This window comes from Oncorhynchus mykiss, chromosome 21 (assembly GCF_057628025.1).
Source record: "Oncorhynchus mykiss isolate SJ-2025 chromosome 21, ASM5762802v1, whole genome shotgun sequence".
Lineage (NCBI taxonomy): Eukaryota > Metazoa > Chordata > Actinopteri > Salmoniformes > Salmonidae > Oncorhynchus > Oncorhynchus mykiss.
This window is the reverse complement of record NC_143042.1, coordinates 56,190,366-56,214,651: the sequence shown is the minus strand read 5'-3', so window position 1 is coordinate 56,214,651 and position 24,286 is coordinate 56,190,366. Positions and strand designations below refer to the sequence as shown.

General features: G+C 43.5%; 2 protein-coding genes across 2 annotated transcripts; one reads left to right on the top strand and one right to left on the bottom strand.

Annotated features, from left to right (window-relative positions):
- The first annotated feature begins 342 nt into the window (after positions 1-342).
- Positions 343-4,996, top strand: pip4p1b (phosphatidylinositol-4,5-bisphosphate 4-phosphatase 1b). Its single transcript, XM_036958347.2, has 8 exons — positions 343-609; positions 1,255-1,396; positions 1,601-1,679; positions 1,807-1,913; positions 2,133-2,250; positions 2,332-2,384; positions 2,478-2,568; positions 2,776-4,996. The coding sequence occupies exons 1-8, from the start codon at positions 522-524 to the stop codon at positions 2,917-2,919; spliced, it is 822 nt and encodes a 273-aa protein (XP_036814242.1). The 5' UTR covers positions 343-521; the 3' UTR covers positions 2,920-4,996.
- Positions 4,997-5,844: 848 nt separating this feature from the next.
- Positions 5,845-7,369, bottom strand: LOC110512266 (endonuclease domain-containing 1 protein). Its single transcript, XM_021592755.3, has 2 exons — positions 6,864-7,369; positions 5,845-6,706 (listed from the first exon to the last, which is right to left on the bottom strand). Exons 1-2 carry the CDS (start codon positions 7,179-7,181, stop codon positions 6,023-6,025), a joined length of 1,002 nt encoding a protein of 333 aa, XP_021448430.2. The 5' UTR covers positions 7,182-7,369; the 3' UTR covers positions 5,845-6,022.
- Positions 7,370-24,286: the final 16,917 nt, after the last annotated feature.

The window sequence follows — 24,286 nt, the reverse complement described above, 5'->3', positions numbered from 1 at the left end:
TGTGTTTTGCATGTTACTGTTTACAAAAAAATAAAAATAAAAAACAGTAACATGCAAAACACAAAAAACAGAACAGCCAGAGAGATTACACAAAGCAATAAGGAAGATTTTTTTTTTTTTTTTTTTCATATATATATAAATTAAAAAACGACCTGGTCTGTTTCTCAAGCGTTCCCTGAAATCTCGCGTTGTTGCGCCCCGGTGGAAAAAACGTGGTTGTACATTGAGCTGTAAAATAAGTGGCCGTATGATGCATGGGTTTGGCAACAACAACAACGAACCAATCACTAGACGACTTCCGGCTTCCCGATTTATATTGAGGACGACAATTGGTTGAACATCACGTCCATCACTTGCATAACGACTAACGAGTCATGTGACAGAGTGTTGTTGGTTTGTTGGGCTTCCTGGTTTCCGTGATCATGTGAATACTACAGCTAGCCGTCCCGGTCATACACACTACCCCAGTTTGGGCACTCGACACCCCGCTACAGCCTGCGCTGGTTCCCACTAGCTACTCTATGGCGGATGGAGAGCGTAGCCCGTTGCTTTCGGACCAGCACGACGGGACGAATGGTGCCTCGTATGGCTTTCCCCCGAGGCCACAGAGTGAGTAACTATAACAACAGCTGGCAGTGGCTATGTTACTATAGCTGGCTAGCTAACAACAGTAGCTAACTACCTAGCTAACAACAATAGCTAACTACCTAGCTAACAACAATAGCTAACTACCTAGCTAACAACAGTAGCTAACTACCTAGCTAACAACAGTAGCAAACTACCTAGCTAACAACAGTAGCTAACTACCTAGCTAACAACAGTAGCTAACTACCTAGCTAACTAAGGTCAACTAGCTAGCTTAGCTGGATGCACTATAAGCTCTCTAGCTAGCTAGTTTATTAACAACTCGGCTATTTACAGGTTTTCTTTCCCCGTAGCTACTAGCTGGCTGAATAGTAACTACCTAGTAGAAGAGGGTATCTATCCAGCAATAACAACTGATTTCACTTCCATATTCTATTTCTAGACAGTTATGTGAACTCTGAAGTGAAAGCTTTTGTGTGAACGAATCATTCCTCTTAAAAAATAAAAAAAAATGTATTTCCTGTCATTCTATTTCTCAACCCCCATACCCTCTCTCTGCCTTTCTTCCCGAATTCCCTCCTCCTTCTACTCTGTCCCCCCCCCCAAAAAAAAATAAATAAATAAATATATATATTACCCACCTCTCTCCCCTCCCGTCCTCTGCCCCAGGTTTCCCTCCATTCCTCAGCCCCAGTGCCCCTCCATTCCTCAGCCCCAGTGCCCCTCCTCCAGTCCTGTTCGGTGAAGCCCCGCCTCCCTACTCTCCCCTGGGCAGCCCAGACATTGGCAGCTCCCCCATCATCAGTTGCAGGTAGGTAACCCAGCAACACACACTCTTTCACTCTATACGTCCTACCTCAGCAGCTAAGCAGATGAACCTGTAGCTGAGATGTTGCCCTTTTGAATCCTTGGCCGAGGACTAGATAAACAGGGTTAAACATTCAGCAGAAGGCAAATCTGTTGTTTTGTTGTAACATTTTGGACAATAAAGTTGTATTGTGTTTTGTATTATAAGGGTGTGTCAGAGTGCCATCAACGTGGAGGGAAAGACACACCAACACGTAGTCAAGTGTGTCATCTGCAATGAGGCTACGGTGAGCAGAATGCAGACACAGTTCTATCTACTTACAACACACACACACACACACACACACTGGAGACTGATGGAAGGATACTATTAATTAGTTATCAGAACTAACTCTTATCATCGTCTCTCTCCAGCCTATAAAGAATGCTCCAGCAGGGAAGAAGTATGTACGCTGCCCCTGTAACTGTCTCCTCATCTGTAAAGTCACCTCCCAGAGGATCGCCTGTCCCCGACTTTACTGGTGAGAGAGAGATGGAGATAGGGGACATATAGACAGGTAGAGAGAGTGGAAGGTGACGGGCTGGAGAGAGAGAGAGAAAGGACAATGTTTGGTAGGGAGAATGGGAGAGGGAGAAGATTGGAAGGATCTAGGCTAGAGTCCATTCTGTTTGGTGTGTCAGGGGTTAAGGATTGTAACTGATCGTGTGTGTGTGTGTGCGCGTGCTCGCCTGTGTTCCAGTAAGCGTGTCATGAACTTGGGTCTGGTGCCTGCTGCAGGGTCCGGTTCAGGCAGTCCAGAACCTCAACAACTCGCTGGGGTCAGAGTGGTCTGTGGACACTGCAGAAACACATTCCTGGTAGGATCGTGTGTGTGTCTGAGGGAAGGGGGGGGGGGGTAGTAGTGTAAACTAACAGTTGTGTACTGTGTGTGTTGTCAGTGGACTGATTTCTCAGACAGAACGTTAGCCAGATGCCCCCACTGCAGAAAAGTGTGAGTCTATATACCATCTCGCATCAGCTTTTTCCTTATTATCAATCTTCAACTCTGTTCCTGTAGTGACTTCCTGTTTTATCTCTGTTGCAGCTCTTCTGTTGGCCGGCGGTACCCCAGGAGGCGGGGCTTGTGGTGTTTCCTGTTGTTTTTGGTTTTCACTGGCGGCACGGCAGGACTAGTGGTGAGTTTAGTTTCTGAAGATACTATTTCAGTCACAATTGTGTGTGTGTAAGCATCTGTAGGTGGGAACATTGAAGCCAGATGGAACTATGCCTAGTACTCTAACCTCTCTGTTTCTCTATCTAGGTGGGAACATGGAAGTCAGATGGAACTATGCCTAGTACTCTAACCTCTCTGTTTTTTTCCCCCTCTCTGTTTCCCCCTCTAGTTGGGAACGTGTAAATCAGCCTTGCTCAACAGAGGGATCTATGCCTCCTGGGTCTTCCTGATTCTCCTGGCTGTACTGAGCATGTGCAGAATGATCTACTGGGGCTGTCTGAAGATCAGCGAACCTATACAGAACAGCCCATAGAGGGGAGAGGAGCCCATACAGAACATCACATAGAGGAGCCCATACAGAACATCACATAGAGAGGGAGAGGAGCCCATACAGAACATCACATAGAGGGGAGAGGAGCCCATACAGAACATCACATAGAGGGGAGAGGAGCCCATACAGAACATCACATAGAGGGGAGAGGAGCCCATACAGAACATTACATAGAGGAGAGAGGAGCCCATACAGAACATCACATAGAGGGGAGAGGAGCCCATACAGAACATCACATAGAGGAGAGAGGAGCCCATACAGAACATCACATAGAGGGGAGAGGAGCCCATACAGAACATCACATAGAGGGGAGAGGAGCCCATACAGAACATCACATAGAGGGGAGAGGAGCCCATACAGAACATTACATAGAGGAGAGAGGAGCCCATACAGAACATCACATAGAGGAGAGAGGAGCCCATACAGAACATCACATAGAGGGGAGAGGAACCCATAGAAATGGGGGGGGGGTTCCTCAATGCTGGAAGAGGGACCCCGAGTTAAAACATTAGGGAACCCCTGACATGGAGAGGAACAGAGAGATGTACTAAGGGAGATATGGTATTGGAAGGAGCGTGAGAACAAACATTAACATGACCAAGTCAAACTAGATCAAACCAGATCCAACCAGATCAAACTAGATCCAACCAGATCAAACTAGATCCAACCAGATCAAACTAGATCCAACTAGATCAAACTGTCTAAACTGCCTCTGTCTGGAATAACTAACTGGTCTTAGTGGATATGTCCCAAATGGTGCACCACTCAACGTTTGACCAGAGCCCCTTTTCCCTATATAGTGCACTACTTTAGACCAGGGCCCTATAGAACCCTATTCCCTATATAGTGCACTACTTTAGACTAGGGCCCTATAGACTAATAGTCCCCTACTGGACTGGCTGTTAGGACTAATAGTCCCCTACTGGACTGGCTGTTAGGACTAATAGTCCCCTACTGGACTGGCTGTTAGGACTAATAGTCCCCTACTGGACTGGCTGTTGGGACTAATAGTCCCCTACTGGACTGGCTGTTAGGACTAATAGGCCCCTACTGGACTGGCTGTTAGGACTAATAGTCCCCTACTGGACTGGCTGTTAGGACTAATAGTCCCCTACTGGACTGGCTGTTAGGACTAATAGTCCCCTACTGGACTGGCTGTTAGGACTAATAGTCCCCTACTGGACTGGCTGTTAGGACTAATAGTCCCCTACTGGACTGGCTGTTAGGACTAATAGTCCCCTACTGGACTGGCTGTTAGGACTAATAGTCCCCTACTGGACTGGCTGTTAGGACTAATAGTCCCCTACTGGACTGGCTGTTAGGACTAATAGTCCCCTACTGGACTGGCTGTTAGGACTAATAGTCCCCTACTGGACTGGCTGTTAGGACTAATAGTCCCCTACTGGACTGGGAGGAAACCTGGAGGAGCCTGCACTCGCCATCACACCAATATTTTTTTTTTCTACTGTAGAATCTGATTTTTACTGTAAAAACTGACACACTCCGTTTCTACAGTAAAATAAATCACTGAGTGCTACAGACCTGGTGATATTTATTGGTTTTTGATCGACCGGTGATAGATTGGTGTGACTATATATATATATATTTCACTCACTCTCTGCAGTCATTGTTATGTGATTTATTTTTAAATAGTTGGTTTATTTTCTATTATAGAGGTGTCTCCTGTTGTCTGTCACACTCTCTGGTTAACTGTTGTAATATCTAACTAAGCGGAGTCCCAAATGCCTCCCTATTCCCTACTGCTATTGACCTGAGCCCTATTGGCCATAGTGCCCTGCTTTTAAAGTAGTGCCCTATAAAGGGGATAGTGTGCCATTTGGGATGCAAATCTAACTGTAACGTGTTGTTGGCACTACATCCTAATGATTTAGATCTGGTCCAAGGCGTTACGCGCGACTTGGCTGGTGCCGAACCTGCTAGATGCACGTAACAACATGGACAAGAGCTACCTATCAATTATACAGCTGAATAATAACAGGTCCTGTTGTGCTGATATTCTGAGTAATAATGTTGTGAGACTAAAATACTTTTAACAAAACCTCTGTGTGTGTGTGTGTGTGTGTGTGTGTGTGTGTGTGTGAGAGAAATATATGCATAGGCAGAGTGGGAGAGTAGTACACTGTTAAAAGGGTAAGCCGTTGGAGGGTTTTAGGTGGTTATACTATGCCTGATTTAAATGTTTCAATTAGAATTTTAGGACCCCTTTAGGTATCAAAAAGTTATATAAAAAAAAATGTATTTGATCAAATACTGAATTTGGCCTTTACTACTGTAGCCCAGAGAAATGCATTGAATTACACATTCATAAATGGCAACAACAGACAGTCAACAAATAGGTGTTGAAGTTTTTGTCCTGTGTCTAGGAGACATAAGCTCAGGAAATGTGTTATTTTTTCACAACATCTCGCCCGTTTCTTGGGGAGGCACAAAACTACCTTCATACTCGGACGGTGCTGACTTCAGATAATTACCCTGACAACGGTGCTGACTTCAGATAATTACCCTGACAACGGTGCTGACTTCAGATAATTACCCTGACAACGGTGCTGACTTCAGATAATTACCCTGACAACGGTGCTGACTTCAGATAATTACCCTGACAACGGTGCTGACTTCAGATAATTACCCTGACAACGGTGCTGACTTCAGATAATTACCCTGACAACGGTGCTGACTTCAGATAATTACCCTGACAACGGTGCTGACTTCAGATAATTACCCTGACAACGGTGCTGACTTCAGATAATTACCCTGACAACGGTGCTGACTTCAGATAATTACCCTGACAACGGTGGGGATCGTAGAGCGAAATGGAGACCACCAAACAAATGCACATTTTGTATTTTTTTTTAATTATTGTTGGACAAAAAGACTAATCACAAGGAATTCAGGTAAAATTATTTTAATCAAGGAAGTCCTCAATTATTCCCATTAATATATACAGAAACATCTTGATTGCATCTATGTAATCAATGTTTGAAATTATTACAGTTTATTATTGTCAAATACAATATCTATTTAGGCTATTTGCGGTCAATATCGTGCATTTGTCCGGCAGCTGGATTCAGTTCTCTACCTGTTTCACAGTCTTTCCAGAAGGACAGGCACACTCATCATCCTCTTCTTGCCCATCTCTTCCTCCGTCCTTCCCATCCAAATCTAAATATTCACCTGCTAACCTGAGCTGGAAATCACTTGAACACTGCTGGGGAAATACACTGACTTCGCCTCCGGGATAGATTACGTTCAGCTTTTCATACAGATCTGTCAACGCAAGTGGTTTCAACCTTTTTTTCCCACACACCTCTGGAACATTCTCGCTCCAATAGGCCTTGGCCATCCACTTCTCCAGGTTTCTGTTGTAACAACAATAGGCAGACCACAGGTGAGATGGGATGTTCACCCGGTTCTTCAGTGTGTTGCCGTTACTGGGCACCGCTCCGGTCACCACATAGGCTTTTATCTTGTTGTTGGCGTCCTTACAGTTGTTCTCAAGAATCTTTTTGACACTTTTCTCCATGTTACACCAGCTAAACGCATTTGAGGACACTGCTTGCGGAACGCAGTTGGTTAAGGTGAAGGTGGAATTCTTGCTTTCTGTATCACTCGCATGCTCATTTGGAAACATGTGACCTCTGTTCACCTTGTGTGTGTCCTCTGCCCCAACATAGTCTTCTTTGACAGCCTGATTTGGGTAATTGATTCCCGGGGTAGCCAGTGCCATATTGGGATCTGTCTCTTCATCCAGCTACAGGAACAATATTTATTTGAAAAAAACTTTTAAGATACATCTACTTCACAGATCTATTGACAAGAGTATTCACACATCTTACACATACAGTATATGTTCAATCATTTTAAATAAGATTATCATTAATGCACAAATAATTAATTAATCAAGTTACCTGTGGTTCTATCTTCCATGCCGGTCTTTTGATGCTGTCGCCCCCAGTACCGATGAAGGTGTAGGCTGAGAACACAGGGATCCTGTTGGCTGTGTCATAAAGAGTTGCATACCGGTAGACATTGTTGAACAACTGGCAAATCGGTTTGTAATGGTTCTGTGCAGTCCCATCAAGCAAAATACCCGAAATATTTGGAGTCTTCTCATCCAGGAAGAACCCCTTGCACTTTGGATCGAACTTCACCACCACCTCAGAGAGCGCACTATGAAGGGATGAGAAAAGGAGGAGAGCAGAGAGATGCTTCAATACCCCCATCATCACATGAAGACACCACAGAGACAAAGATGAAGTTGCAGTGACCAGTCGTTTTCAGAGACAACTCCTCCAGGTGTCAAGATAGAACAAGGAGGGTTGGTTTGCATAAACTGTTCTATGGCTGCATTTACGCAGATAGCTCAGTTCAGATTTTTTTTTTTTATCCACTAATTGGTCTTTTCACCAATCACATCAGAACTTTTCACGGCAGCTCTTTTTCAGAGCCAATCTGATTGGTCAAAAAAGGTGGGACCATAAGGTAGGACCATTCTAGCCAATGAGAGGGCAGATACGCGTGTGGCACAACAGGCCATAGAGATAGATAGAGGAGTCATCTTCGTATCTGCCATTGTGACGGGATGGGCAGCGCCATTGAGGTGGTTTCTGTTTAAAGTAGTCCATTTTCTCTTCATTGGCTGATTCCTCTCATAGAAATACCCACCCAGTTGACTATTTAAAATGGTGGAAGCCCTCAATGGCAATGTCCATGTTTAAAATGGCTTATATTCAAGAGGAGTCCTCTATCTCTATGACAACAGCCCAACTCACATACAAAGTAGTTTTTTTATCAAAGTTGCAGAAATGCCATGAGTCCAGCTATGTCAGTGCATTGGTAACAACCTGACCATTATGAAAAATATATATTTGATTAAATAAACCTTGTGCAGTGGTGTATAGTACTTAGTAAAACATACTTTAAAGTACTTAAGTCGTTTTTCTGGGTATCTTTACTCTTTATATTTTTGACAACTTTTACTCCACTACAGTCCAAAATTATTAAGGTACTTTTTACTCCATGCGTTTTCCCTGACACCCAAAAGTACTCGTTACATTTTGAATGCTCATCAGGACAGGAAATGGTCCAATTCAGGCACTTATCAAGAGAACATCCATGGTGTCACGACTTCCTCCGAAGTCGGCTCCTCTCCTTGTTCGGGCGGCGTTCGACAGAGAACATCCCTGGTCCTCCCTACTGCCTCTGATCTGGAGGACTCACTAAACAGAGAACATCAACATGTTGCTTGTTACTGCCATCTGGTGGTTGAATGTGGATGAACAGAAAATAATTAATATTTTATCTTCCTAAATATCTCATTTTTTGTCTCATCTCTCCTCTCCTCTGTCTCCCCTCCCCCTCTCATCTCCTCTCACCTCCTCTGTCTCCCCTCCTCTCATCTCCTCTCCCCTCCTCCCATCCCCCCTCTCAACTCCTCCTCCCCTCCCCCCTCTCATCTCCTCCCTCCCCCCCCTCTCATCTCCTCGCTCCCCCCCTCTCATCTCCTCCCTCCTCCTCCCATCCCCCCTCTCATCTCCTCTCCCCTCCCCCTCTCTCCCCCTCTCATCTCCTCCCTCCTCAAAAACTACATGTCTGTAGTTTTTGACGTCTGATAAGTCGAGGGTTGGTTTCTTGAGAAGTGGAACGATTCGGGCCATTTTGAAGTCAGAGGGGACGGAGCCAATAGTCAGGGATGAGTTGATGAGGGAAGTGAGGAAATGGGAGAAGAGAATCTCCACTTAGAAGAAATGAGTAGCCCTGTTCCACCACGCGACGACCAGATGCTCTCGGACTCTGAGAGAAAACGTAGTCAGATGAAGAGAGAGCAGCTGGAGTAGCAGAGTTCTCTGGGCTGATCCGTGTCTCCGTCAGGGCCAAAAGGTCAAGGGACTGAAGGGCAGCATAGGCTGAGATGAACTCGTTCTTGTTGACTGCAGATCGGCAGTACCAAACACTGCCAGAGACCAGGAATTCCACATGGGGGTGTGTGCGCAGGATACACTACATTGTATCCTACAAGAGAGGGGGGGGGACACAAAGAAAGAAATAAATACAAACAGTCCAACTAGCCAGGTCTACAAAATCTTTGCTGTTCAAAGTCTGTTCTTTTATTTAACTAAGCAGTGTCTGTTCAAACACACACACACACACACACACACACAGAGACAGTGAAGTGTCAAACAGTGTTCAATGATTAGCAAGGAGTGTAGAGTTGTTTGGATTGTTGACCAGTGTTCTAATCCAGCATTCGGCTAGAATGAATATACCTTTAGAACCAACACCTAGAAACCACATCACGCGGTCAGAGCGCCATCTAGTGTCGTTTTTCAGTTCTTAGCCGGCTCAGATCGTCAAAACTCACAGCTAGTTTTATTTCTTTACATTCTGTATACATTTACATATTACATTTCTTGTTGTTTTTTTATTTTTATGTTGATTAATAAGTAATACTAATAGTGGATGATGAGAATTTATTTCTGTTGATGTAAATAGGGTTTGTTCAACCGTAAATAAGAGATGTACGTACCAGGAGAAATGCTGAGATTGGTACATTCATGAGAACCCATCCTTCATATGGAATACGTTCTATATTGACAGATTAATTCAGACCAAAACCTGTAATGGAAACACAGTCATTTCTCAGGTCTGTGACCGAAGGTTCAATTCAACACCGTTTTTTAAGGTTCAAACGATCATTAGTGTTGAATACACCCATGTGCTCTGTCAAACCTGCTACACACACACCATACATACACACCCACACACACACCATACATACACACCCACACACACACCATACATACACACACCATACATACACACCCACACACACACCATACATACACACACCATACATACACACCCACACACACACCATACATACACACCCAGACACACACACCATACATACACACCCACACACACACCATACATACACACCCACACACACACCATACATACACACCCACACACACACACCATACATACACACCCACACACACACCATACATACACACCCACACACACACCATACATACACACCCACACACACACCATACATACACCCAGACACACACACCATACATACACCCAGACACACACACCATAAATACACACCCACACACACACCATACATACACACCCACACACACACCATACATACACACCCACACACACACCATAAATACACACCCACACACACACCATACATACACACCCAGACACACACACCATACATACACACCCAGACACACACCATAAATACACACCATAAATACACACCCACACACACACCATAAATACACACCCACACAAACACACACCATACACACACACACCATAAATACACACCCACACACACACCATAAATACACACCCACACAAAACACCATACATACACACAAACACACACACCATAAATACACACCCACACAAAACACCATACATACACACAAACACACACCATACACACACCATAAATACACACCCACACAAAACACCATACAAACACACACACCATACACACACACCCACACAAAACACCATACAAACACATACACACACCATACACACACACCATAAATACACACCCACACAAAACACCATACATACACACAAACACACACCATACACACACACCATAAATACACACCCACACAAAACACCATACAAACACACACACACACCATACACACACACCATAAATACACACCCACACAAAACACCATACAAACACATACACACACCATACACACAAAACACCATACATACACACACCATACACACAAAACCCTCGCTGATCTACACACTCACAGACACATGTAACCGATGTGAAATAGCTAGCTAGTTAGCGGTTGTGCACGCTAATAGTGTTTCAATCGGTGACGTCACTTGCTCTGAGACCTTGAAGTAGTGGTTCCCCTTGCTCTGCTAGGGCCGCGGCTTTTGTGGAGCGATGGGTAACGATGCTTCGAGGGTGACTGTTGTTGATGTGTGCAGAGGGTCCCTGGTTCGCGCCCGGGGCGAGGGGACGGTCTAAAGTTATACTGTTACACACACACACACCATACACACAAAACCCTCGCTGATCTACACACTCACACACACACCGCAATTCTACAGTCTCAGTTTAGTAACCCTCTCCCTCACTGCTATATCGCATTTCCAGTTGAAAGCCCACCCTGGTACACCTTAGCCAATCCCAACCTGGATGGGCAGAGGTTACGCCTTACGAATCAGAGTGTGAGTCGAGAGAAGGGTGTGTCAGCCCCGCCAAAGGGGCGTGGTCTATACAACTCATCTGCGGGACAAGCTCCAATGAGGCGACGGATATGTCCGACAGGTAGGCGTGTCCGTATGGGTAGCTTGCCTATGGAAAAGTTGGAAGGACCGGCTGGAACTGGTAGGCGGGGTTACTGGGGTACAGGATAACCAATTGATGCACATCGGAGGCGGACTGGAGGTTGGGCCGGCGTCTCGCCTTGCTGTTTCCATGGTAAACCCCTCCTCCGACGAAACTATGCCCCTCCCTGCTGTTGCCCCCCCACCCTGGAAGTAGAGGCAGACCTTTGCTTAGGGTAGGCAGCTGATAGGTGGAAAGCTTGTGGGAGGTGAGACCGCTGGAATTCTGCAAGGAAGACCACCTCAACGGCTGATTGGCTGTGCTTAGGGTTAGCCCCTTCTAATTCCTGTTGTTGTTGCGCCACTTCCTCTTCGCTGTGAGCGAGGGCGTGGCCTCCGGGGCGAGGGAATGGGTGGGACTGCTCGTACAACTGGACAAACACACACACAAACGAAAACGTCAGGTGGATGGAAATGTGAATATATATGAAGTCATCCCATAACCAACTATCCCTAGTTGGAAACAAACAGCCCGGAAGTTGTCATATAAGTCACATTGACTAATTCTCCAATCTATAGCGCACGATGGGCGCGCTCGAGCAAATCACCTTTGGCACGTCGCTTTCCAAAGTGTGTTGCATTATGGGGATGAAAATTGTATCATTTGCATGACTGCATGAACTATTATACAGGAAGCCCAAATTCACATATTTTTTTTCCCACTTTTGACCAATCAGATCGCCTCTGTCAGTAATTGGTCTTTTGACCAATCAGATCGCCTCTGTCAGTCATTGGTCTTTTGACCAATCAGATCGCCTCTGTCAGTCATTGGTCTTTTGACCAATCAGATCGCCTCTGTCAGTAGTTGATCTTTTGACCAATCAGATCGCCTCTGTCAGTAATTGGTCTTTTGACCAATCAGATCGCCTCTGTCAATAACTCATTAAAGGATCAGAATTGGGCTGCAAAGACTTTACCCTGCTCTGTGTTGGTGGTGAAAGCCTTAATCAATAACATCAGATATGGTGACAACCCGAATCAACAACATCAGGTATGGTGACAGACCTAATCATTAATGATATGGTGACAACCCTAATCAATAACATCAGGTATGGTGACAACCCTAATCAATAACATCAGATATGGTGACAACCCTAATCAATAACATCAGATATGGTGACAACCCTAATCAATAACATCAGATATGGTGACAACCCTAATCAACAACATCAGATATGGTGACAACCCTAATCAATAACATCAGATATGATGACAACCCTAATCAATAACATCAGATATGGTGACAACCCTAATCAATAACATCAGATATGGTGACAACCCTAATCATTAATGATATGGTGACAACCCTAATCAATAACATCAGATATGGTGACAACCCTAATCAATAACATCAGATATGGTGACAACCCTAATCAATAACATCAGATATGGTGACAACCCTAATCATTAATGATATGGTGACAACCTTAATCAATAACATCAGATATGGTGACAACCCTAATCATTAATGAAATGGTGACAACCTTAATCAAAAACATCAGATATGGTGACAACCCTAATCAATAACATCAGATGTGATGACAACCCTAATCATTAATGATATGGTGACAACCCTAATCAATAACATCAGATATGGTGACAACCCTAATAAATAACATCAGATATGGTGACAACCCTAATCAACAACATCAGGTATGGTGACAGACCTAATCATTAATGATATGGTGACAACCCTAATCAATAACATCAGGTATGGTGACAATCCTAATCAATAACATCAGATATGGTGACAACCCTAATCAATAACATCAGATATGGTGACAACCCTAATCAATAACATCAGATATGGTGACAACCCTAATCAACAACATCAGATATGGTGACAACCCTAATCAATAACATCAGATATGGTGACAACCCTAATCAATAACATCAGATATGGTGACAACCCTAATCAATAACATCAGATATGGTGACAACCCTAATCATTAATGATATGGTGACAACCCTAATCAATAACATCAGATATGGTGACAACCCTAATCAATAACATCAGATATGGTGACAACCCTAATCAATAACATCAGATATGGTGACAACCCTAATCAATAACATCAGATATGGTGACAACCCTAATCATTAATGATATGGTGACAACCTTAATCAATAACATCAGATATGGTGACAACCCTAATCATTAATGATATGGTGACAACCTTAATCAATAACATCAGATATGGTGACAACCCTAATCAATAACATCAGATATGGTGACAACCCTAATCAATAACATCAGATATGATGACAACCCTAATCAATAACATCAGATATGGTGACAACCCTAATCATTAATGATATGGTGACAACCCTAATCAATAACATCAGATATGGTGACAACCCTAATCATTAATGATATGGTGACAACCTTAATCAATAACATCAGATATGGTGACAACCCTAATCATTAATGAAATGGTGACAACCTTAATCAAAAACATCAGATATGGTGACAACCCTAATCAATAACATCAGATGTGATGACAACCCTAATCATTAATGATATGGTGACAACCCTAATCAATAACATCAGATATGGTGACAACCCTAATAAATAACATCAGATATGGTGACAACCCTAATCAACAACATCAGGTATGGTGACAGACCTAATCATTAATGATATGGTGACAACCCTAATCAATAACATCAGGTATGGTGACAATCCTAATCAATAACATCAGATATGGTGACAACCCTAATCAATAACATCAGATATGGTGACAACCCTAATCAATAACATCAGATATGGTGACAACCCTAATCAACAACATCAGATATGGTGACAACCCTAATCAATAACATCAGATATGGTGACAACCCTAATCAATAACATCAGATATGGTGACAACCCTAATCAATAACATCAGATATGGTGACAACCCTAATCATTAATGATATGGTGACAACCCTAATCAATAACATCAGATATGGTGACAACCCTAATCAATAACATCAGATATGGTGACAACCCTAATCAATAACATCAGATATGGTGACAACCCTAATCAATAACATCAGATATGGTGACAACCCTAATCATTAATGATATGGTGACAACCTTAATCAATAACATCAGATATGGTGACAACCCTAATCATTAATGATATGGTGACAACCTTAATCAATAACATCAGATATGGTGACAACCCTAATCAATAACATCAGATATGGTGACAACCCTAATCAATAACATCAGATATGATGACAACCATAGTCATTAATGATATGGTGAAAACCCTAATCAATAACATCAGATATGGTGACAACCCTAATCAAAAACATCAGATATGGTGACAACCCTAATCAATAACATCCGATATGATGACAACCCTAGTCATTAATGATATGGTGACAACCCTAATCAATAACATCAGATATGGTGACAACCCTAATCAAAAACATCAGATATGGTGACAACCCTAATCAATAACATCAGATATGATGACAACCCTAGTCATTAAAAATATGGTGACAACCCTAATCAATAACATCAGATATGGTGACAACCCTAATCAATAACATCAGATATGGTGACAACCTTAATCAATAACATCAGATATGGTGACAACCCTAATCAATAACATCAGATATGGTGACAACCCTAATCAATAACATCAGATATGGTGACAACCCTAATCAATAACATCAGGTATGGTGACAACCCTAATCAATAACATCAGATATGGTGACAACCCTAATCATTAATGATATGGTGACAACCCTAATCAATAACATCAGATATGGTGACAACCCTAATCAATAACATCAGATATGGTGACAACCCTAATCAATAACATCAGATATGGTGACAACCCTAATCAATAACATCAGATATGGTGACAACCCTAATCATTAATGATATGGTGACAACCCTAATCAATAACATCAGATATGGTGACAACCCTAATCAATAACATCAGGTATGGTGACAACCCTAATCAATAACATCAGATATGGTGACAACCCTAATCAATAACATCAGGTATGGTGACAGACCTAATCATTAATGATATGGTGACAACCCTAATCAATAACATCAGATATGGTGACAACCCTAATCAATAACATCAGATATGGTGACAACCCTAATGATTATTCAGCATTGAATCCGTGCTGAAACGCCTCGGAAAGGGCAAAGTGCTGTTGTTGTCTAGGCTACTTGAGATGTGTTGTAGCCTAGTAAAAACTTTTAGTATATGATGCCAACTACTATCCTATCTGGGGTCTCATAATAAATACAAACAATACTATGTTAAAAGCTGACCTCGCTGATCTTTTCAAAAAGAACGGGAAAAGAAACGCTTAGCTAGAACATTCTACAATTTCATTCTACATTTTCATTCTACATATTCATTCTACAATTTCATTTCATTCTACAATTTCAATTCATTCTACAATTTCATTTCATTCTACAATTTAATTTCATTCTGCATATTCATTCTACAATTTCATTCTACATATTCATTCTACAATTTAATTTCATTCTGCATATTCATTCTACAATTTCATTTCATTCTGCATATTCATTCCCCAATTTAATTTCATTCATTCTCCAATTTAATTTAATTAATTCTCCAATTTCATTTAATTCATTCTCCAATTTCATTTCATTCTACATATTCATTCTACAATTTCATTCTACATATTCATTCTCCAATTTAAATTACCTCTTCCCATTTAGCCTATAGGCTACTCACGCCATGCAGATAATAGTTAGGTGTCTCTATCTGTTTTGGCGCGCTATTTTGGGATCCATTCCCCAACTGTTTAGGGGAGTTTAGGTTCTGTCAAGAGTTGTTCCCTTCCAGTTCTCACCCTGACTCACTCTGTCTTTAATCACCGGTGCAGCCAACGGAGGAGATGAGATGGGCGAGTGCGTGATTATTTTCCCAGGAGCTGTGACACAGCCGAACCCGGTGTTTAGGCCTGCTGACTGACACGATGGGGAGAGCCTGTGTATCATCTCGGTACCGTGGCATTACCGGAAGCCGAGGCGGGAGGAGAATCGCCAGTAACCGGTCATCAACGACGTTTAAAGTCGGGACATTTTTAACAACTATGCTATCAAACTACCGATTATAGTCGTCAATTGACCAACGAGAGAAAGCGAGATAGATATAGATAGATGATACTGAACACACAAACTCTCATCTCTAATCTATACAGTCTTAGAATAAATGGGGGTGGTACTCTACTCACTAGTCATCTCTCCAAGGAAGTTTTCCTTCCTTGGAGACTTGAGAGGGGAGAGAGGAGAGAGGAGAGAAGAGCGAGGAGAGGGAAGAGAGGAGAGGGGAGAGGGGAGAGAGGAGAGGGGAGAGAGGAGAGAGGAGAGGGGAGAGAGGAGAGGGTAGAGGGGAGAGAGGAGAGGGGAGAGAGGAGAGGGGAGAGAGGAGAAGGGAGAGGGGAGAGAGGAGAGGGGAGAGGGGAGAGAAGAGACAGGAGAGGGGAGAGAGGAGAGAGGAGAGTGTAGAGGGGAGAGAGGAGAGGGGAGAGGGTAGAGGAGAGGGGAGAGAGGAGAGGGGAGAGAGGAGAGGAGAGAGAGAGGAGAGAGAGGAGAGGAGAGAGGGGAGAGGGGAGAGAAGAGAGCCAGTTTCCCGCGCCAGTCACCCATCTCTCTCTCTCCTTAAGTGTTGTGCAGATAGCTGATGTGTGTGAGAGAGGGACAGAGAGAGAGAGAGCGAGGGACAGAGAGAGAGAGAGAGAGGGACAGAGAGAGAGAGAGAGAGAGGGACAGAGAGAGAGAGAGAGAGAGGGAGAGAGAGAGAGGGAGAGAGAGAGAGACAGAGAGAGAGAGACAGAGAGAGAGAGAGAGGGGGGGTTGGTGAATCTATATACATCCAGTAAGAATGTGTCCTATATAAATGACACGGTGGTTGGAGCCTTTCAAGGACCAGGGTTTTTGTGTTACTCTGCCCTCCAGCATGAAGTCTTCTGTGTCAGTGGTTTACTTGTTTCCACTAACTCTGTTAGCTCTCTATTCAACCGTAATCTGTGTCATGGGCATCAATATCTATATATGTATACATATACAGTTGAAGTCGGAAGTTTACATACACTTTAGCCAAATACATTTAAACTCAGTTTTCACAATTCCTGACATTTAATTCTAGTATAAATTCCCTGTCTTAGGTCAGTTAGGATCACCACGTTATTTTAAGAATGTGAAATGTCAGAATAATAGTAGAGACAATGATTTATTTCAGCTTTTATTTCTATCATCACATTCCCAGTGGGTCAGAAGTTTACATACACTCAATTAGTATTTGGTATCATTGCCTTTAAATTGTTTAACTTGGGTCAAACATTTCGGGTAGCCTTCCACAAGCTTCCCACAATAAATTGGGTGAATTTTGGCCCATTCCTCCTGACAGAGCTGGTGTAACTGAGTCAGGTTTGTAGTCCTCCTTGCTCTCACACACTTTTTCAGTTCTGCCCATTCATTTTCTATGGAGGTCAGGGCTTTGTGATGGCCACTCCAATACCTTGACTTTGTTGTCCTTAAGCCATTTTGACACAACTTTGGAAGTATGCTTGGGGTCATTGTCCACTTGGAAGACCATTTTGCGACCAAGCAATCCTGACTGATGTTTCTTTAATATATCCACATAATTTCCCTTCCTCATGTTGCATCTATTTTGAATCCTTTGTTTTATTATATATTTATTTAACCAGGTAGGTATTGTTTTTCCCTCTCCTACTGTAAAAGACATTTGCGGTTGATATATTATCGATTATATATTTTTAAAACAACCTGAGGATTGATTATAAAAAACATTTGACATGTTTCTGTGGACATTTATGGAAACGATTTGGAATTTGTCTGCGTTGTCGTGACCGCTCTTTCCTGTGGATTTCTGAACATAACGCGACAAACAAAGGTATTTTGAGGTATTTTGGATATAAAAAATAATCTTTATGGAACAAAAGGAACATTTGTTGTGTAACTGGGAGTCTCGTGAGTGAAAACATCCGAAGATCATCAAAGGTAAATTATTATTTTGATTGGTTTTCTGATTTTCGTGACCAAGCTTCCTAATGCTAAGTATACATTATGTATAATGTTATGTTTTGCTATCGATAAATTTACACAAACGCTTGGATTGCTTTTGCTGAAAAGCATAATTTCAAAATCTGACACAACAGGTGGATTAACAAAAGGCTAAGCTGTGTTTTCCTATAATGCACTTGTGATTTCATGAATATACATATTTATAGTAATATTCATTGTATGTAGCACTATGCTATTCAGCGGTTGTTGATGACACTTATCCCGATATCGGGATTGCAGCCATAACAAGTTAACTTGGCTTTTGAAGATTTTAGAAAGGCAGGGCAGGATGGATATAGGTCCGTAACAGTTTGGGTCTAGAGTGTCACCCTCTTTGTAGAGGGGGAAGACCGCGGCAGCTTTCCAATCTTTGGGGATCTCAGAGCAATAGGGGTTGCAGCAATTTCAGCTGATAAATTTAGAAAGAGAGGGTCCAGATTGTCTAGCCCAGTTGATTTGCAGGGGTCCAGATTTTGCAGCTCTTTCAGAACATCAGCTGCCTGGATTTGGGAGAAGGAGAAGCGGGGGGGGGGGGGGGGGGGGGTTCTTGGGCAAGTTGCTGCAGGTGGTGCAGAGCTGTTGGCCGGGATGGAAAGTAGGGCCAACCGTAGAAAAATGCTTATTGAAATGATCGATTATCGTCAAATTATGGTGACAGTGTTTCCTAGTCTCAGTGGGCAGCTGGGAGGAGGTGCTCTTATTCTCCATGGAAATTACAGTGTCCCAGAACAGAAGTCAACAGAAGTCAACAAATTAGAGCGCCTGGGGAATAGGAGCGGTGCTGGGGACTGCAGGGCCTTGGTTAACCTCTACATCACCAGAGGAACAGAGGAGGAGTAGGATAAGGGTAAACCCTGGCATTGAGTGATGATGAGAGAGGTTGTCTCTAGAGGCACCAGCTAAGCAAGGTGAGGTCTCCACATGTGTGGAGGGTGGAACAAAAATGCTATCTAAGGCATATTGGGCATGGCTGGAGGCTCTACAGTGGAATAAGACAATAATAACTAACCAAAACAGCAATAGACACGGCATATTGACATCAGGGAGAGGCATGTGTAGCCGAGTGATCATAGGGTCCAATGAGCAGCAATAGGTGAGTCAGGGAGCCAATCGGCAGTTGCTGGAGACACGGCGATTCAGACAGCTAGCGGGCCGGGGCCAGCAGATGGGCCTTCGGCAATGAAAAAGCCTGTTGAAACCACCTCGGATGATTATGTCGTGATGGATCAGCGGGGCTCCTTGTCGGCAATAAATGGTCCAGGCCAATTGGCAAAAGAGGTATTGTATCCCAAGAATTAGCTGGTAGACCTCTGCGGCGAGCTGGGAGATGGGCCTAGCTCGAGGCTAGCTCCAGGCTAACTGGTGCTTGCTTCGGGACAGAGGCGTTAGCCAGGAGTAGCCACTCGCATTGCAGCTGATCCAGTGTAATGGTCCAGATCTTCACGCTGTGCTGACTGGCAGGAATTGACCAAGCTGAAGCTGGCTGGTGTCTGAGTTAACGGTGATGACCGCTAGCAGTGTCTAACTGACTACTAGCTAGTAGCTAGTTAGCTGGCTAGCTTCTGATGGGGGTTCCGGTTCTAAAGTATAACAATAGCAGATCCGTACCACATTGGGCGAGGCAGGTTGCAGGAAAGTATATTCAGTCCGTGGATGGAAAGTGAGATTAAAATATATACGGGGGATGAGGAAAACGACACGAGACAAGACAAACACAGGTCCGACTGCTACGCCATCTCGGTTGTGTCTCAACTGTCTCAAGGCTTAAAATTCATTCTTACACCCGTGTCCTCCTCATCATCTACACGGATTGAAGTGGATTTAACAAGTGACATCACTTCGCCAGGGTTCACCTGGTCAGTCGACATCATAATGTTTGGTACAGTGTATTTGCTGTCAGGTCGACGAGTCCTCCTTGGCTGTAGGTTTGGTACTTAGCCAGTAGATGGCGCTAATGCTTTAAAAATGCATGTGTGTGGTCACCCTTTTGTGTATGTGTGTTTTTATGTCACACACACTCCCATCATTCATCTCCTTCTTGTCACTCTTTTTCTCCTCCTCCTCCTCTGCCTCCTCCTCCTCCTCCTCCTCCTCTCCTCTCCCCCTCCTCCTTCCCTCCCCTCCTCTCTCCCTCTGCTCTCTCCTCTCCCCCCTCCTCCTTGCCTCCCCGCCTCTCTCCCTCATCCTCCAGCCCTCCTCCTCTCCACAGGGGAGCGGTTGGTATGACACTGTAGCACAGGCTGCTGAACAGTAATATAAACCTCTGTTCTCTGGTCACCATCTGTCTACACCTCGCTCTCTCGCTCTCTCTCTCTCTCTCTCTCTCTCTCTCTCTCTCTCTCAATTCAATTCAATGGGCAACATGTGTTAACATTGCCAAAGCAAGTGAGGTAGATAATATACAAATGTGAAATAAACACTAAAAATTAACAGTAAACATTACACATACAGTAATTTCAAAACAATAAAGACATTACATGACATTACAAATGTCATATTATATATAAATATACAGTGTTGTAACAATGTACAAATGGTTAAAGGACACAAGGGAAAATAATTAAGCATAAATATGGGTTGTATTTACAATGGTGTTTGTTCTTCACTGGTTGCCCTTTTCTCGTGGCAACAGGTCACAAATCTTGCTGCTGTGATGGAACACTGTGGTATTTTACCCAGTAGATATGGGAGTTTATCAAAATCGGATTTGTTTTCGAATTCTTTGTGGGTCTGTGTAATCTGAGGGAAATATGTGTCTCTAATTTGGTCATACATTGGGCAGGAGGTTACGAAGTGCAGCTCAGTTTCCACCTCATTTTGTGGGCAGTGTGCACATAGCCTGTCTTCTCTTGAGAGCCATGTCTGCCTACGGCGGCCTTTCTCAATAGCAAGGCTATGCTCACTGAGTCTGTACATAGTCTAAGCTTTCCTTAATTTTGGGTCAGTCACAGTGGTCAGGTATTCTGCCGCTGTGTACTCTCTGTGTAGGGCCAAATAGCATTCTAGTTTGCTCTGTTTTTTTGTTAATTCTTTCCAATGTGTCAAGTAATTATCTTTTTGTTTTCTCATGATTTGGTTGGGTCTAATTGTGCTGCTGTCCTGGGGCTCTGTGGAGTGTGTTTGTGTTTGTGAACAAACCCCAGGACCAGCTTGCTTAGGGGACTCTTCTCCAGGTTCATCTCTCTGTAGGTGATGGCTTTGTTATGGAAGGTTTGTGAATCACTTCCTTTTAGGTGGTTGTAGAATTTAACGGCTCTTTTCTGGATTTTGATAATTAGTGGGTATCGGCCTAATTCTGCTCTGCATTATTTGGTGTTCTACGTTGTACATAGAGGATATTTTTATTATTATTTTATTTTTTTATATATACAAAAATCTCTCTCTCCTCCTCTTCAAAAAGTGATTGGAATATCATAAATCGATGGATTCCCAGATGGGAAAAGGGATTCCTACATCATAAACACACCTCTCATCTCCACAAATTAGAAAAGACACCATAAGCTATGTGTGTAGTTCTAGTAATATAACGTTTTGGAGGGGGAGTTCATTAATATTCCTTTCTCTCCCAGGAAATCAACGTTGTGATCTCGCTCCTCCGGTCTGTCCCGGAGGATGAAGAACTGAATCTTTCATCAGCTTTGACACTACTCTTTTTCCTCAACAACATGATCACCAACAGGCTTTACTGTCTGGAGGAACAACAGCCTGAACTATCTGGAGGAACAACATGATCACCAACAGGCTTTACTGTCTGGAGGAACAACAGCCTGAACTATCTGGAGGAACAACATGATCACCAACAGGCTTTACTGTCTGGAGGAACAACATGATCACCAACAGGCTTTACTGTCTGGAGGAACAACATGATCACCAACAGGCTTTACTGTCTGGAGGAACAACATGATCACCAACAGGCTTTACTGTCTGGAGGAACAACATGATCACCAACAGGCTTTACTGTCTGGAGGAACAACATGATCACCAACAGGCTTTACTGTCTGGAGGAACAACATGATCACCAACAGGCTGAACTGTCTGGAGGAACAACATGATCACCAACAGGCTTTACTGTCTGGAGGAACAACATGATCACCAACAGGCTTTACTGTCTGGAGGAACAACATGATCACCAACAGGCTTTACTGTCTGGAGGAACAACATGATCACCAACAGGCTTTACTGTCTGGAGGAACAACATGATCACCAACAGGCTTTACTGTCTGGAGGAACAACATGATCACCAACAGGCTTTACTGTCTGGAGGAACAACATGATCACCAACAGGCTTTACTGTCTGGAGGAACAACATGATCACCAACAGGCTTTACTGTCTGGAGGAACAACATGATCACCAACAGGCTGTACTGTCTGGAGGAACAACATGATCACCAACAGGCTTTACTGTCTGGAGGAACAACATGATCACCAACAGGCTTTACTGTCTGGAGGAACAAAATGATCACCAACAGGCTGAACTGTCTGGAGGAACAACATGATCACCAACAGGCTTTACTGTCTGGAGGAACAACATGATCACCAACAGGCTTTACTGTCTGGAGGAACAACATGATCACCAACAGGCTTTACTGTCTGGAGGAACAACATGATCACCAACAGGCTTTACTGTCTGGAGGAACAACATGATCACCAACAGGCTTTACTGTCTGGAGGAACAACATGATCACCAACAGGCTTTACTGTCTGGAGGAACAACATGATCACCAACAGGCTTTACTGTCTGGAGGAACAACATGATCACCAACAGGCTGAACTGTCTGGAGGAACAACATGATCACCAACAGGCTTTACTGTCTGGAGGAACAACATGATCACCAACAGGCTTTACTGTCTGGAGGAACAACATGATCACCAACAGGCTTTACTGTCTGGAGGAACAACATGATCACCAACAGGCTTTACTGTCTGGAGGAACAACATGATCACCAACAGGCTTTACTGTCTGGAGGAACAACATGATCACCAACAGGCTTTACTGTCTGGAGGAACAACATGATCACCAACAGGCTTTACTGTCTGGAGGAACAACATGATCACCAACAGGCTTTACTGTCTGGAGGAACAACATGATCACCAACAGGCTTTACTGTCTGGAGGAACAACATGATCACCAACAGGCTTTACTGTCTGGAGGAACAACATGATCACCAACAGGCTGAACTGTCTGGAGGAACAACATGATCACCAACAGGCTTTACTGTCTGGAGGAACAACATGATCACCAACAGGCTTTACTGTCTGGAGGAACAACATGATCACCAACAGGCTTTACTGTCTGGAGGAACAACATGATCACCAACAGGCTTTACTGTCTGGAGGAACAACATGATCACCAACAGGCTTTACTGTCTGGAGGAACAACATGATCACCAACAGGCTTTACTGTCTGGAGGAACAACATGATCACCAACAGGCTTTACTGTCTGGAGGAACAACATGATCACCAACAGGCTTTACTGTCTGGAGGAACAACATGATCACCAACAGGCTTTACTGTCTGGAGGAACAACATGATCACCAACAGGCTTTACTGTCTGGAGGAACAACATGATCACCAACAGGCTTTACTGTCTGGAGGAACAACATGATCACCAACAGGCTGAACTGTCTGGAGGAACAACATGATCACCAACAGGCTTTACTGTCTGGAGGAACAACATGATCACCAACAGGCTTTACTGTCTGGAGGAACAACATGATCACCAACAGGCTTTACTGTCTGGAGGAACAACAGCCTGAACTATCTGGAGGAACAACATGATCACCAACAGGCTTTACTGTCTGGAGGAACAACATGATCATCAACAGGCTTTACTGTCTGGAGGAACAACATGATCACCA